Source organism: Tachypleus tridentatus, unplaced genomic scaffold, assembly GCF_004210375.1.
Source record: "Tachypleus tridentatus isolate NWPU-2018 unplaced genomic scaffold, ASM421037v1 Hic_cluster_2, whole genome shotgun sequence".
NCBI lineage: Eukaryota > Metazoa > Arthropoda > Merostomata > Xiphosura > Limulidae > Tachypleus > Tachypleus tridentatus.
The window spans coordinates 35291008-35308920 of NW_027467782.1; the positions used below are offsets into that span (position 1 = coordinate 35291008).

Below are 17913 nucleotides of genomic sequence, written 5' to 3' on the forward strand. Positions count from 1 at the left end.
GATTAACTAACAATAATTGGCTTTATAAGTACAATGAAATTGTTTACATAGCTAAAACTCATTCCAAACAAAAAGCATAAACTATTATATTACTGTAACTTTAATGAATGTTATTTTTATACATTTTAAAAATGTATGTTTGTACATTTTATCTGTTTTTATAACTTTAAAAATTAAAACAACTTATGTAACAAGTGTGTGGTGCAAGTATTGTGTACATATTAACTGAAAGCATGAATTCTTATACTGTACATAGCTATCTTTAATATTAAATTAGTTTTCATAATTTTTGTGTGTTTTTCAACAGTTAAGTCACTGATATTCTTAAGGTGAAAAAAACAAGAGATAAAAGTCTACTTTATGGAAATCATCCCCTCGGTGTAGATTCCTGTACGTGGTGAGGGAACCTCCCAGGAAAGGTTCTGTTCTGTCTGGTTACCTTCTCTTGGATGTAAACATCCACGTGTTTGCCGTGCATGGTGACCCGTGAAGGGGAGGAGAGGATCCTGGTGGTTGAGGGGTCCAACCCTAACACACCACTTTAGCCTTGAATTCCTGTCAGCGGGCGGCCTTTGGGTGGTCCCCCCTTGGGTCAATTGGCTGGTTCACTTGGGCTAGAGTCAACAAAGTACCAGTGTTGGTAGTTCTCAACAGGTGTTGTGGACATTGCGCCTGATGCTGGTGTTTGGGTATAGTGCTTATGAAACCCTGGCATTGTCCTTGCATGACTTTGTAGTGCATCCCCTCGTAGGGCTCCATGGTGGGTGGGGTCAGTGGGTACCAAAATTTTTCTTTTTTCCTATGGATCCTCCTTCGAAAAATTTAAATAAAATAGTGAGAAAACAGTCAATAGGTAAGCGACCACGTCTTGAAGACTTTGAGCAGCTATCTTCAACATCTGTAACACATGAACCTCATTTTCTTATATTACATTTTCTTTCAGAAAAACCTTTAGGGCAATTATCCCCATTTTTAATTCAGAAGGGACTAGAGGGTCTTGCTGGCTCTCCAAAGTCAGTAAAGAAGCTTCGATCTGGAGACATATTGGTTGAAACACCCACATCCCACCACAGTGAACTCCTCTTGAATTCAACGGCAATTGGAGATATACCTATTGAGGTTACACCCCATACTACCTTGAATTCATCACGAGGAGTTATTGTTGAGGGATATGAAGAATGTCCCCGAGTCAGAGATTCTTGCTGGGCTCTCCGCTCAAGGAGTTTCTGCAGTGAGGCGCATCTCCACTTGCAAAGATGGAGTTACACTGCCAACAGATACCCTTGTTTTGACATTTACATCATCACGTGCACCTGCCATCATCAAGGCAGGTTATCTAATTTGCAGGGTAAGGTCATTCATTTCAAACCCTCTCCCATGTTTCCAGTGTCAGAGGTTCGGCCACTCAAAGACATCATGTTGTGGTTCCCTGACATGTGCTCATTATGGTGGCAAGGACCACAATGCCTATGAATGTGACATGGACCCAAATTGCGTCAACTGCAATGGTTCTCACCCTTCCTTCTTTCGTTCTTGCCCAAAATGGTTGGAGGAAAAAGAGGTGCAGCGTTTGAAAACGACTCATAACATTAGTTATCCTGAGGCTCGGAAATTGCTGCCCACCACTCCATCTCAGACATATGCTGCTGCACTTTATTCCACAACTTCACCCTGATCCTGTACTTCATATCGGTGAAGTTTTGCTGCCAGTGGTCCCTGAGACCAAGTTCTTGGGGCTTATCTTTGACCATAAGCTGACCTTTATACCACACTTAAAGCAGCTACGGGTCAAATGGACAAGACTGCTGAACATCCTCCGTGTCCTCTCTCCTTCCAGTTGGGGAGCAGATCGATGTTCTATGTTAAAGGTATATCGTGCTCTTATTCAATCAAAATTCAACTATGGATCAGTGGTCTGTGGCTCTGCCAGACCCTCAGCTTTGAAGATGCTATACCCCATTCATCACCAAGGACTTCGACTCTGCACTGGAGCATTCCGCACCTCTCCAGTTCAAAGCTTATACATTGAATCTCATGAACCTTCTCTGCACTTTTGCCATTTGCAACTATCTTTACTATATTATTCAAAACTTCATTCCCTACCAAAGCATCCCACCTGGGTGTGTGTTTTCCTTCCTCGGTGGGCTGTACTTTTTCAGAACAGATGATCTGCCATTGCTCCATTTGACCTTCGCATCCTGGCTTAATTGGATAATATTGCAGATTCCACAGGTCAGCCCATCCCACCATTGCTTATTACAGCCCCCAAATGTTACCTTTCTTTCAGTCATTTGAAAAAGGCAGATACTCCAGCTTGGAAGTACCGTCATTTATTTAATGAACATTTTTCAAACAATCATTCCGTTCCCATTCTCAGATGCTTCCAAATCAGGTAATTCAGTGGGCTCTGCTATGGTTTGCCGTGGTTCAGTAGTTGCTTGTAGAATCCCTTCTACAGCTTCTGTGTTCACTGCTGAACTGTATGCAATATCTCTTGCCCTGAATCATATTGCAGCTGAGCAGTACTCCAACTGCACCATTTATACTTATTTGCTAAGTTCTATACTGGCCCTGGAATTGCTACACGTTGCCTCATACCCTGTTCTCACTGATATTCAAAACCGACTGGCCAATTTCTCATTAACTGCTACTTCTATCCAGTTTTTCTGGATACCAGGCCATGTTGGTATTCACGGGAACGAGCTTGCAGACAGGGCAGCTTAATCTATCTGCTCTGGCACTATCATCACTGTGCCTATTCCATACATGAACTATGGTTTTGTATTCAAGGCTCGGCTCCATGCCAGCTGGCAGTCTACTTGGAGTGAACAATGCGACAACAAGCTTTTTCAAATAAAACCCTATATTGGGCTTTGGCCATCTAGCTTTCGGAAGGAGGAAGTTGTTCTAACTAGACTACGCATTGGTCACAGTTTTTTAACATATCATTTTCTTTTATCTGGAACTGATGCACCAGTGTGTAGTTTGTGTAACACTCAAATCACTATCAGCCACATTTTACTTTCTTGCTATTGTTACGATTCTCAACGATGGCACTATTTTAACCATGTTTTTTTCCCAGGGTTTATCTGTAACATTGGGCAGTGTTATTGGTGATGGTGACACTGTCCACCTTGATAAAGTTTTTAGTTTTTTAATGGCCATTAATCTTTTTAATCTCATTTAAGTCTTGAATATTTATTCATTTCACCTTTTTAATTGTGGTTCCCTTTTTACAGTTTCATTTTCTCTAGTTCAATTTGACATTGAAAAAGGGCCAGAACATTAAATAACTTAACGCAGGACTGGTAAGGCCAACTTCAGGTGACTAACGCTGCTGTTTTAACTATCCGTTTGAACTACCCATTAGTCATCCTGGCGAGTTATTCCCATTTTGCTGCATGTCTTTTAAACTTTTATTACTTTACCCTTTGGAACTAGCCATAATGACACATAACCCGGGAACCAGGACTGGAAAGACCAACTTCAGGTGACTGACGGTGGTTCTGGTACTTGCCAGTTAGTCTTACTGGCGGGTTATGATCATTACCATTCTGCTACAGAAGTTCTTTACAACTTTGTGGACTGGATGTCAACATCGGTTTTATGTAGTTTTCTGTTTTTAATTGCTGTTTTGTTTTTACCTTCGTTTACTTTTGCAAATTTTACTACATTGACTTTTACCTTCTTACTGGACATTTGGCTACTCGTTATTACGATTTTGCTAATGTCTTTTAAAACTTCTATTATTTTACATTTTGATAATGGCTGCTATGACACATAACCCAGAACCAGGACTGGAAAGACCAACTTTAGGTGACTGGCGGTGGTTCTTGAACTTACCTGTTAGTCTTCCTGGCGGGTTATGATCATTACCATTTTGCTATAGAAAGTCCTTTAGAACTTCTTTTACTCTGCTTTCTCTCTTAACATTGTAGACTAGATGTCAACATTGGATTTATACTTTTTTCTGTTTTTCAATGATGTTTTGTTTTACCTTCATTTCATTTTGTGTATTTTACTACATTTACTTTATTTTTACCTTTTTTACTGGATGTTTGGTGCAGATAGCCAAGCTGCTTTGTGACATAAAACACAAAATCAATCAACATAAATCACACACTACATCACTGAAATGTTTTATCTTGTTACTCTCAACATGGCTACAGTTCAGTTATATTCATCTCTTGCAGAAAGGTGATATAACTATTTTAATTTCAGGAACTGATCCTGAATCTGTACTGTATGTTTTTTATAAGTAAGAACAGTGTAAGAAAGGTGACAAATGCAAGTTTTCCCACGATGATGTTGAAAATAAGAGTGAAAAGAAGAGTATTTATGTAGACTTGAGAGATGAAGGTAATGTAGTTTATTTTTTTATCTATGTATCTATTATCTGTTAATAACATAAAGTATAAAGGTTTTTTAAATCAACTGTATGGTTTTCTGTGTTTGCATTATTAGCGTTAGACTACTGAAGCATTTTAAGAGTTTAAATGTCCATCTTCAGTTGTATCTTTTAGAAAATTAATGTAGATAAATCTAATTCTGTTAAGGGTTTATATCTTTTATTTCAATTATAAAAAGTTTAAATTCTATATTTTTTGGTCAATATGAATTTTTATCTAATAAATAATTTGGATTTCAATCAGTTAATTATTACTTACTGCACTTGATAAACCAGAATAAACATATGATGTCATAGAAGAATATTCCTACAGCTTTCAAATAGTCAAAAATATTTTCAGAAGTAAAACCACAACAACAAAAGAAACAAAATTCCTGTCTTTGGTATTTTTCCTCTTTTCCCTGAGCCTTACATTGAGATCATTTGTTCACATTTATGAGAGCTCTGGGTATCTAATATGTTGATAAACCAAATTACTGCTGCAGTAATATATGATCAGTGTATTGACTATAGAAATTCCCATTACAGCTGAACATGCTACTGGTAAGATTTCCCAGGAATTTAGTTAAAAGTTATATACGGACTTTAATTCTCAGGAAATTAGATTCATGGGTTTAGCCAGTGATTTCTTCTTCTTTTCAGTAAAACAACGTTTCTAAGTAAGAATGTAATCAATAAGAAGACATTTGGACTCTGTTTTTCTTTGTTTTTAACACTTTTTATTTTAGCCTGTCATATTCCACACCATTTCAAGAGTTTTAGTTTTCCACTACTTTTCATGCTTCCAAGTTGTTTGCTTTGGGAGAGGATTGTTCTTCTCATACTTTTGTTTCTGTTGATACCAGTTCTACCAGGGGACTGGTACATGTTGATAAACTTTACCATACCTCAAATCTGGTTGATATACCTGTGGTAGTTGTGACTCAGATGTCATTTGTGTGGCTTTACTCTTATTTACACATGGGAGAATTGAGTATTTCATGTCATTAATGTATGGATTTTGGTAAGTTAGATATTTATATGTTCTTTATCACCTAAGTTATTTTAAACGAATTATAAATGAGATGTTGATTATTAATTGTGTTATTACCAGATACATTTAATCATTTCGCAAGTACATTAATCTTACATACTTTGTGGTCTCGACAGATTTCATGGCTTTGTTAGTTCATTATTAGTAATTTCACTCGGTATGTTTAGGTGTAGATTGTTTGTAAGTTGCATATTATTACTACTAGTAACATATAATTATTTTATTTTTCAAAATTATTGATTTTGTGCTTAACCATTTTCTCTTCATAATCCACTATTTAATATTCTTCCACACAGTGTCCACTTCATTGCTCTAAATCATGTTTTCCATTTCAGGACTTTCCTGTTTGTTTGGACAAACCTCAGTTCTTTTTTTACTCTATGAGAATTTGTGCTCTTCTTTCTATGAATAACTAGATAATGTTTGCTTCTACTCATTCACAGTCCATAGACCACACTTCACTGATTCTACAAGTTACAATAGAGTGAGGATTCCTCATGACAGTGGGGGAAATACATTCTTAACTCCTCTCAATAACCCATTCATTTGGGTAGTTTTCTTCTTTTCAACCTCATTTGGGCCCAGCCTTCTCCTTTTCAGGTTTGGAACAAGCAGTTCACATGTTCTTCACCTCATATTTCTTGCAGTTAAATGTATTCTATCTTTGTGGGGATGTGAACTATGGATCAAACTTGTTTGTATTCACTTTAGTGGGAACTGTGAGATCAGTGAAACTTCTCACCCATACACACTGCCTGCATCCATATACTAGTAACAACATTTACTAGTTCATGTCTTGCCTTATGTATTGTATGTTATAAAATGTTTTTCATTGTAAGTTTAATTGTCTTCATTAGTAAAACTTGATTTCTTTGCTTATGTGATGTTAACATGCATCTGCTTGCAGAAGAACTGAGTCATTTAACCAATCAAAATAAGAGTTTGTGATACTTATTTTAGCAATCAATCAAAATTATGATTAAATCAGTTGTCATGAAAGTAATAAACTAATTGAAATTAATGTTTCTAGTTATTCCAAATATCCGGATGATCAAAATATTTGTTAGGTACAAACTTGCATAAGAGGCAGGTGTGGGGATGCTTTATGACTTCCATTGCCATTAAATTTACTATACCTGTCATTGTTATTGCAAAGCTACAGAAGCTATCTATCACTGCACCAATTTTGAACCATTGACTGTCAACTCTCTGGCTATTTAAATAATTAGGTGTAAATTTATTGTATTTTGATTTTTTTTCTCACACTGTGTGATGTTTTTGCTTTACAATTGTATCACTATTATTTAAAGTTGTATTAGTGTGAGCACATTTAGAGCAGGAGCCCAAGTGGTCCAATCATTCATATTTTTAGTATTTAATAACTGTGTTCTTCAGTTCTGTATGAGAGAATGCAGGTGAGGTGAAGGGATCCATAGGGGTAAACATTATGCACATTTTTCAGAGATTAATAATAATATTGTTTAATATTATATTTAAATAGACATGAATTTAAGGTAGAGATCAAGGGAGTTGAAACCCCATCCCTTCTAGCTATTCTTTTTTTTCTTTTTTGAAAAGTAATCCCTGTATCATTTAATGTTTTTATCTGTGGGGTCTTAACTCCTCCCTCCATTTCCCCCCCCTTCATTTGATTAGGAAAACAGTCAATAGTATTGAAAATAAATATTAGGTTTCAATATCTGTTTGATTGGTCTATTAATTACCTTTATTATTATTTATTTGAAATTAGTTTATTTTGAATCTATAACAGTCAGGTTATAAGCCATTAACTTATGAATACAATAATATGAACATCAACTTAATGTTTCCCTGGTAAATTATCAGGCCTTGGTTTTTATCCAGAAATTAACAGTGTGCATGCATTCTAGACTTTATGGAGATTTGTTTTCCTTAAAGAAAGTGTTATTTTTTGGAATTTATAATGCATAATGGAGGTGTTTAGACATTTTCATTGTTGGTTGGTTAGCTTGGCATTTTATGGTGCAAAGCAACTATGCTGTCTGCACCAGACATTTTGGTAATGAAGTTAGAAAAAATTACCTTTTTATCTAAATGGTAATAAAAAAACTTTATTTTAACCAAAATTTTGAAAAAAATTATGGTTATTATTTCTTACATCATTTGTAGCCCTTATATTTATGACACTTGTAGCTCTTGTAACATATGCCTACTTTAAAATCTGTTTTTCATTGTTTGAATGTTATAATGTCACAAATGTTTTAGTACTGTTGATATCCAAAATAAGTAAAAATGCAAGTGACAAAAAAGAATTGAAAACAAACTGATGTTTGCAAACACTAAAATGTGAATAGAGGTGTAGACATGGTTTTCCTTTCAAAATATAATAATTTATTTCAATTAAAGTTTAAAATGTTTGTTTTTATTTTCCAATTGATCACATTAGTAGAAATAAAGATATAGATTTTCAATTGTTCATTACAACCTATATGAACTAATAATAATAGACTTTCTAATTAATTTTATCACTAGTTCCTTGTAACGCATAGGTATAAATAAAAAATGAATGTGATGTACACTTATCAATTAAACTAGTAGAAGTCTAATTATAACTGCTCCTTTATAAAAGAAAGAAAGAAAAACTATTCTTGCTATGAGAACAGTTGTTAAGAAAGTTTAAATGTACTTGGATATAGCACATAGACTATCATGTGTTGATAAAGTTAAAATATAGGTTGTTTCTTATAGCTTTGTAAAGTTTCTTTTGTTGTGAATTCTGAATGTATTTGTGTATAAAATTATATTTTAAAGCTATAGAAATTTTCTTCAAAGAGAAAATATATGATAACTTTACATAAGGTAAGTAAGCTTATACAGTTTAAAGATGGGTTGAACTGATAACAAATTTTATTAAAAGTTTAACATGATAATGAATGTATAGTGTTTGGAAAATATTTTGTTATCATCAGGTTTAATAATATACCTATACACTGAAATGTATATTGTATGAACAAAGAGGTTACATAACTTGAGATTGTTTAAAGCATAATAAAGTTATTTTGTTGATGCTCTGTTTATAATTACTGTTTTTACTTTTTAATAAACACATTATGATTTTATTAAGTTGCAGTGTTTGTAAACATATTTTTTAATATGTTCACCAAATAAAATACTGTCATCAACTTGTACAATTTTACTATTTAGTGAATATGGTAGGAAATTGCAAAATATTGTGATGTAAATATTTATTAAGTAATGTTCTAGAATGTTTATTTTGTTCAAATAATGAAGATAAATAAATTGTTTAACTAAAATGGCAACTGTTAAAAGATGAAAGCTGTCATGTGAAATTAAGGGTAATTTAAAAATTAGTGAAAAAAAAAAAAAGAGTGAAAGAAAAATTAAAAATGATACCACGTTAGAATAATGTTGTGGTTGAAAAAAATTAAGGAGTAAGCACGTGCTTTTCTTGTTTGGGTTATAAAAGGTGTGGTACTAATGGGTTAAGTGTAATTGATCAGTTCAAGGAATTATTTTCCACAAAGTAGGGCACACAATTCTTATCTAATGAGATTATTAGGGATTCAGTAACAAAGAAGGGAAGAGGAACATTATTTAATGTTGTCCTTTGCATAATTTTTGCTTCTTTCATAAGTACTCTTAACTGGTGGTAATAAATACGAACTGTAGATGTTTAAATCCTTAAACAGAACTAATTTACAAAAATTGTAAACTTGTTAAGCATTTTTAAGAAGAAACCCCCCACTAAAAAAGTAAGTTCTAATACAGAAAATCAAGATTTTCTAACTTGTTTACTATACCACTTGGATGGAAAGTACATAAGTTATAAAATATTTCTATTTAATGTTGTTTTTAAGCATTAAACACACAGAAAATAAATTTTTGTCATTTAAAAACTTGACAGTCAGACATGTACAGATCATATATAAATTTGTAACTGTAAAAGGTGATGCATTTGGTTTGTTCTCTCAAAACATCTCAGTGATGGTATACTTAACATGTGATGAAACTTGTGGTTACCATGAAACACATTCATCTGTTTAAAAAAACTGATACTGACACTCATAATGTATAAATATTAAAAACAGACTTATTTGTGAGCTTTCTGATATTTTAGTTATTAAACTTTCTATATTCCAGTTGGTAACAAAACATTTTGTTATCCCATTTCACAGTGTCAGGATGGCATCTGCATAGTGCTTGATATTGGTTGTGTTGCACAGCATCATCCTTATCATACAGTTGAATGTTTCTGCAGAGTTGACTTGGCACCTGCTGAAATTGGTAAATCCATCTAGTATTAAAAATGCTGTCTTCTCTGTAAATCCTGTCTTCATTAGGATTTGGCAATAACCTTTACTGAGGTTGATCTTTGAAGAGAACCTGACCTTGTAATTTCTAGGTTGTCCATAGGTTCAGAGTTGAACTTCATCACAAGATTCAGCTTTTGGAAATTTATTTAGAAACAGTTAACCTATCTCTAATTTTTGTGATTAAAACTGGTAAATGGTAGGCTAAATTTGAAGGCTTAACAATTCCAGCTTCCAACATTGCCTCAGCTTCCTGCTTTGTAAGGTACAGTGAAGCGCCATTAAACTGCGAAATTGCTTAAGCCGCTGTAGCAAGTCTTGTCCCAGAATTTTTGATGTATTAAATCTACTACCTGGCTTTTTAAAGTTTCTCACACTCTCCTTGTCGTTGACACTGACATGACAAATATGAGCGAGGATTATCGCGGCTCACCGCTAATTTAAGAAAGTGCAAAAACGTGGCTTACGAATTTAATCCTGGCTTTATAACTTCAAGGAGATATTTAAAAAGGATTTGCTTTAATTTGGGAAATAAATAGAATATATTATAGTATAAATTGACCGTTAATCTACCTTATCCGCCCTGTATGCCAGCTTTATGGAGGCTGCCATTGTTACCGAATCACACCTCTCCATACATTAAACTTAATCCGCGGTAAATCCGTGAAAAAAGTGATCAATAATTAAAGTATTATTTTTAATTCGATAATCCAATATTTTTATGGAATTGTATAAATATTAGCCACAAACCCAATAGCCATCACTTCAGTTTCTGAGCTGTTGGCGACTTCGGCTTTTCAGTCACAAAGGTTTAATCCGCGGACCTATTAAGCCGTGGTTAACAAGATTGACTCCCCAAATACTGCATCTTAACGGCACTCCACTGTATTTCATTGCATAAGGTATCTGAAAGGGCTTCACTTTAGCTGGATACCATGTTGTTGTGTTGCACAAGGCCTATCTTTCCTGGTCTATCCATGAAGATATCTCTCCTCTTTACATTCTTTTATCAAAATTTGACATGATTATATATCATGTAATCTCCATGCTATTTGCACTTTTACTATAGTTGTGCACATATTGGTCTATTTATTTTCATTGTCCTTTGCATTTTCTTCTACCACAACTTACCACTGTGTAATCATGGCTGTGGCTTACCAAATGTTATACACTTAGTTAATAGTAATGTAAATTTATAAGTGTGTTGGACCACGAAATTTTCTACAGTAGGTATCTCTGACTTGCTGGCAGTGAAATTGACAAAAAATTAACAACATGCACTCCACTTGTTTTTTTTAAATAATATATGTTTGAAACAAGTTAAATGTATGTACAAAATTATTTACACTATGGAGATAATATTTGTATCTAAGACACTATACAGTTTTCTTTTTATTGTCCAAAGTCCACTTAAGCCAATTAAACAGTTTTAGAATTCAGTTGAGAAGCTAAACTTTTATTTCTTTTAATCACAGTGGTATCATGATATCACGAGCTACTACGGTTGTATCCTTAACTTTCAGTATTATTCTGTTTTTTGTACTTACAATTATCATCTTTCTTTTGTTGAAGTCCACATATGTGGGTTCAATTGGTTTAGAACACCCTTTTATGAGACATAATATTTTCCTTATCTCTTTTAAACTTTAAATGTCACCCTAACCTACCAACCATTCACTTCCACAACAGTTAACTTTACAAAGTCTAACTTTTCTGTGACAGAAGTTCTCTCTCATGTGACTTTTACTCTCTTTTCATTCATCTAGTTATAGTTATTTATACATATATCACAGTCTTGACATCACTGGATTGTAAACAGTGTTCAATAGTCTTAACATCAGTGAGTTACAAAGTAAATTAATTAGTAACACTACCTGCACTAAACAGTCTTATATTCAAGTTGGTGTAAAGTTTAAACATAAGTTTTCTCTGAAGATCTTATTCTCTGTCTATCCACACTTCAATACAAGTTTACTTGTTGAATTTCATATTTTGTACTTTTGTCTTCCTCTCTTTATGTTTATGAAGGATAGTATACTTTTAATATATTTTCATAAAAATGTACATAAGTTGTTGTCATTGTTTTAAGTTGTTTAGATTTTTTATACACAAGACTTTATTGACTTATAACAATTTAGATCTTTATTACATTCTTTTAATGAAAACGTGTGTAAAGTGTAACAGTTAATATATAAATTTGGGAAATAAGTACATACACATATATGTAAGTATAAAAGACATTGTGTACAAAAATTTTTATTTTTGTCTGATTGCATGTTTGTTCAATACTTAATTTAATATGGTAGAATACATCATGATGTATTTCAGTTTCTATATAATACATAAGGTATAAAAAACCACAGTAATTCTGGAAAGTATTTTAACTTTTTCTTGAATAACTCAGTTTGAAAGATTCAACTTATATTATTTGCTATTTCTAAGAAATAATATCTTAAAAACCTTTATGACCTACTTAGACAGCCAGATCATTGATGTATCCAAAGATAATCTGTATTAATAACATTTTATGTAGTAATTCTTAAAAGTCTTCAGTTAACTATAAAATCCTATGTTTTTTAGTACTATGAAACCTCACATTGACATATTCTCCTGCTCATTTTACACCACTTCAAAACAAGCAAAAGCAATACTGGAAAAAAAGAAAAATCTTTCTATTTATATGTTTACAAAAACATGCCATATCAACATGTAGGGAGAGGTTAAGTGATTAACAATATATCATGTATTTCGTGATGACAAGAAACCAACTTGAAGTAAAAAATGTATTTCAGAACAACTGTTGCAATCCCCTTCTTTGTTAATCTGAAGATGACCTAAGAAGGTCAAAACATTGTTTTCAGTTTTATTTTGGTATAACCATTTGTCCTGACATACATATCATGTACTTGTTATGTTGAAAGTCATACAACAATGGGAATATACAAATTTCAGAATTTCTTGCTCACACTCTCTATCAAATTACATAGAAATAACTTATGGGAAAGCTTGTCTAATCTAGCATTTGTATTAGGTAAAATTAAAATAATAAACCTTTATACTCCATACAAAAATTATACTGCACAACAATTTTTTTTAAATGTTTTGCTTCCTGAAAAGGTTTTGCTGATTGTGGCAGGTATCTGGTGGGTATGCACAAATATAGTTTTGGTTTTGCTTCATCAGTAGAAACTTTGAGAAATAGACAGTTAACTGTTTACTGGCAATAACTTATTTAATTGTGTTTATGTTTCTAATACGCTATTAAGTTCAACATAATTAAAAGTGTTTTGCTCCTGATTTTTGTTTGTATTCAATGTCCAGTGCATCATGTTCCAGTGTCCAACAGTAGTCAGCAAGCATTGACAAATTCCAGTTGCCCTGATATTGTTTTCACATTGTAGCAAAACTGAAGATTTCAATGAAACTGTACATAATGGGCAAATGTGGATGTGATTTTCATGATCAGCAGCCAAAAATCTATAAGGAACACCCAACAGTGTTAAAGAAGCAAAAACTTTGTTGTGCAGTGTTATCTAACATTAACTTCATTCTCCACAAGCAAGGAAAGGTGACAGAAAAAACCTATTTCACAATATAAAGAGTAGTATTTTACCTTTCTCATCTTTCTGTGTTATTACAGATTTTAATGTCAAGTTCAGGTCCTCAATTTCCTTCTTTTTCTTCCTACTTGTTGATCTACCTAAGGTAATGTGAGTAGAGTGTGATTACTCTTATATTACCAACAATTTGTTTGAACCTTTGTATCAATAACTTTAATAAACATGGCATACTATTTCACTGATTAAGTAAACAAATTATGCATTACAAAGATAATTAGAGTTTTAAAATATTCAAAACATATTATGTAGTAAATGGTCATTAAAAATAAAGAAAATGTGACAGCTGTTAAGATGAAAATTACACTTTATGAATTTGACATTAATGTGGTACTTATAAGATAACTATATGGAAGTATTATTTTACACAGCCTTTCATACTGTTTTTCTTCATACTTTTCTACAGTTTTTTTTTTTGATGATAATTATGAAATTACAAAGTGTTAAAGACATGTTAAAAGGTCAACAGAAAATTCTGCAGTTTCAAACACTGGTAAAAGTTAAGGTAGCCTTGGATACCTTGTAGACTAATATTTTGAATGCTAATGCACTGTCTTCTCATAAGTTTATAAGAACTGACCACACCTTTTCAGCACGATATTAAAGCAGTAAAATGAGGTAAATAACACCCAGAATTTGCATTTACCAGACCCAATTTAAATTCATCTGATCTATTTAGGATGTGTGTGTGTGTGTGTTGGTGTGCATCACCACTGAATATACCCCAAATCAGTCATTTTCTGACCTCAACAAAGTATTTGGTTATTTCAAAAACATATTTCATACACTAGCCAAATAATACTATAAAAAAACAGAAACAAGAAACAGTCTCACCTTTACCTTACACACCATCTCATGTGCACCAGACAAAACAATATCACCAAACAAGAAGCATCACAATGTAATTTGAAAAACAATTAGTCAACATGACTGTAATCCATCATTACTACACAACCTGTATGAGGAAATTAGTCACTCACACAATCAGCAGAAATTCACAAGTAGCATGGAAATTTCTAAGGCAGACATAAAAAGACAGCTTTCTGTGCAAGACGTGAACTGCCTCTAAAAAAGATTAATTTTTGATTACTGAATATTGAAGATGGTAATAATTGGACACACAAGTTGATTATTTTCATAAAATTAATTGATTACTTTGAATGAAACTAACTGATGTATCAATTCTCATTTTGATTAAGAAATTTTGAAATTTAACCATGAATTTTGCAACAACAAGTTATTTTATGGTCTGGCCTAAAGCTAAGCAATGTAAATCTAATTCAAATAGTCAAAGTGAGAGAAAAATAGTGCCACCATCAACACAGATAACCATTTATTTTAGTTTCTGTTCAAATACATTAAAATTACAAATGGTTGATATAAATAAATCAACTTTTTTTAGACTGTTTGAAAATTTTTAACACTGCTTCCACAGGCCAGACACCCAGGAATTGTGCTGAATGGCTATCCTTAATAAATAAAATCATTCTAGAATGAGCTAAAACTCACTTTTAGAGTTTTCTGGTTGAACAAAAATCTCCTACAAAGTTTTATGAAAAAAATATGCAGATTTAGTAATGCTATTGAAAGTTTCTGACTCCCATAGTACACAGTAGTAAACTTGGAAGATGTGTATGTTATGTTATTAACTATTTGTTCTCATTCTTGCTTTTTGTTTTCAGAGTAGGTACAAAATCCATGACCTTCACATCAGTGGGACAATTCTCATCTAGCTATTTCAAAAGTTTGTTCTTCAATCTATCTTTCATTTCTTTAAACATCATTGACTAGAATATCAGTGCAAGTATAACTTTTTCTGGCAAAACTTGTTGCACATTATTGGCATATGAGAATAGTTTTGTATCATCAGATTTAATTGTATTTCCAGTCATGTTCATAAGATCATCTGGATCTCCTGGAAGTAACATAGTACAAAGAATCCTTAATCCTGCCATACAGAATGCAAGCAATCAACTGTTCTTTTCAAGAGCACTGAAACTTGATGCTTTTCATAAAGCTTCTTGATTTGGAAAGTTTAATGTTGTTGTGCATTCAATACCAAATTGAATCGGCATTGCTCCTGTGCCATGTTGAAATACCACAATGTCTTGCTTTTACACTTCAATTTTTGGATTATCTGTATCATTCATTCAGTGTCACAAACTCCATGGGATCCTCAGAAGTTCTGCTAGACATTTCGTCTTCATCACTCTCCAGTGGAATAGATGAATCAGTCCTTTATTTTCTCTTTCTTCATACTTTTAAATTACCTTGCAGTTCTTTCACACCTGTTTTTTATATGCAATTTTGACCTCTAAGTCTGAACCATTACATCTACACTGTCACTTTGAACTTACAAGTCACTTTCTTCTTTTCCTGTATCAATGTTACTTTATCAATACAGGATCAGCACACTTAATCACTGAATGTTGTAGCATGTTGACATCTGTTTTGTGGCCAGCTGTAGATCAAATTTTCACAAAGTGTGCAACAGTTATCTGTATTTTGGCCAATCAGGTTTTGGTAAAGGTATCAACCAATTAACTAAAGATCCGAAGTGACTGCAAAGTGCAATTATCTACCCATGCTGTTTTTGGTCTTGTGTCTGATTTGTTTTAATGAAAAACTATTTAATATTATAAAAACTAGTTTTTCATAGTTTAAAACTTGCACATAAAAAAGTCATTAATACAATTAAAGAGTCATTAATACAATTAAAGAGTCATTAATACAATTAAGTTATAAAGAGAAGTACTTGCCCTGTTAAGTGCTCTTGAAGCTTTACTAGTTGCTTCACGTGTAGAAGTGACAGTAAGAATAAAACCATAATAACCTGTAGGACTCACTCAACCACTAGAAATACCTTTTTCTGATTACAATAGAGCCACAATTCAAAGCACGTTTTTCACCATTGCCTTTAAAGTCTAAAAATTGTAAATTTACAATTTATGTAGTCCCTACTTATAAGTTATATACCAATAATTTCATTTTAAAATGTTGTCCAAATCTACTTGCATAATTCGGCAGACACTACTTGTAATGAGAATGAACAATTATTAATTATGTGGTTAACTAACTCGTTTTCGTATTAACCCTCACAGACCAGCATTAGGCTTAGCAGCTACGATAAATTCAAGTTACAGTACATTTTTACAAGTACAAATATTGCACTGGTTAATATTTACAATGTCCTTGTACACGATAATAAAATTTAAATATGTTTCACTTTTTTTCTTCTTGTAAATTTTCTTTCCTGATTCGTTTGGTTTTTCCTTGGGGGCATCACTTCACATAAATAAATATATAAACATTTTACTGCATCATTCTTTTAACCCCAACGTATTGAATGCAATATTTTGCTTGCAAATTGTCAGTGACCTGCGAAGTAAGCTACATGTGTTATCGAGCGACCTCTACAATTCCAAAAAAGTGCCAAGCGAATCTGCAAGAAAATTCTCGTCATATTAAGAATATTAAAAAGCGTACGTATGCTTATATTCTTGTCATTGTTAGTAGAATGGAATATTTTGTAATTCTAGCAGTATTATGAGGTTAAAAGGTGACAAATAGGACTTGTATGATATCACAATAGTTGTCTCCAGATCCTAAGGTGAGTAATTAATGTGATTTTAATCTGTAATGTTTAATATTGCATTAGTACTAAAACTGGCGCTCATGCCCACGAAATGTGTAAAGCTAAAATTCTACGTCGGATGTTGATCAAAGCTGGTAGTAGCGGTAGTTGTGAGTTTATTATTGCAATTACAAACTATAAATTAAAGTACTTCAAAGTGTATGAGATTGGGATAAATGGCTCATTTATTATTTGAGTTCATAATGTTTTGTGATACAATAACTTGTAAGTTACTCAAAATTTCGAATAGAAAGACTTACATTTTCAAAGCAGTATAGTTTTGTAATAAACTTTTCAAATTCCGAGTGAAAATTCGTTGGATATCAGTTTGTTTGTTTGTTCGTTCAGAATGAAGCACAAAGCTGCACAATGGGCTATCTGTGCTCTGCCTACCATGGGCTTCGAAACCCTGGTTTTAGTGGTGTGAGCCTGCAAACAAACCGCTGTACCATTTGAGGCTTGGACATCAGTATGAGCACCTTTCTAAAATCTAAATTGTATTTCATTAGGTGTCAATTAAGTCCTAAAACGTAACCTTAAGAATATTAGCAATAGAAATAATACATTTAGCAGATTAAGAATAAAATATTAGTTCTTAAAGCTATAGTCTTTGATTGACAATGTAGTACCAAAGAAACTGCTGTTGTGGCATATAACACAACTCATTAAGGATGTTCATTCGAAGCATTCAATTTCACACACACACATATATATACATTCTTTTGGGATCACTGGCCATTAATAGGAAGCCAAAGGGTCTGATATTAATGAAGATGAAAAAAGTTCTTAAACTGTTCAGTTACTTATTTTGCTTATGCTTGTGACGTTTTTGGATAAAATACATATAATTTTCACAATAAAAGATTATTACTTAAATCTCAAATATTTGCGTATTTTATACAAATTTATTA

General features: G+C 32.8%; 1 protein-coding gene and 1 long non-coding RNA gene across 7 annotated transcripts in view; one reads left to right on the top strand and one right to left on the bottom strand.

Moving 5' to 3' along the window:
* The window catches only part of LOC143242170 (uncharacterized), a 125256-nt gene that overhangs the window by 2736 nt on the left and 104607 nt on the right, over window positions 1-17913 (top strand). For 2 of the 5 annotated variants that reach the window (XR_013022503.1, XM_076485500.1), the window contains exons 2-3: window positions 4222-4359; window positions 5254-5411. Coding sequence is in view for 2 of the 5 variants with exons in the window: in XM_076485500.1 (XP_076341615.1) it covers window positions 5389-5411 (23 nt within the window). In the remaining 3 variants the exon portion in view is untranslated. Of the gene's footprint in view, window positions 1-4060; window positions 4360-5253; window positions 5412-17913 lie in introns of those variants that run through there. The other 3 variants (XR_013022502.1, XR_013022501.1, XM_076485501.1) reach the window with 2 other exon arrangements.
* Window positions 11867-17894, bottom strand: LOC143242174 (uncharacterized). Of its 2 annotated transcripts, XR_013022513.1 has the most exons (3): window positions 16128-16759; window positions 13365-13451; window positions 11867-13228 (listed from the first exon to the last, which is right to left on the bottom strand). It is a non-coding gene; the product is annotated as an uncharacterized LOC143242174 (long non-coding RNA). The 2 variants fall into 2 exon arrangements; XR_013022512.1 differs by having other exon boundaries at window positions 11867-13451; window positions 16128-17894.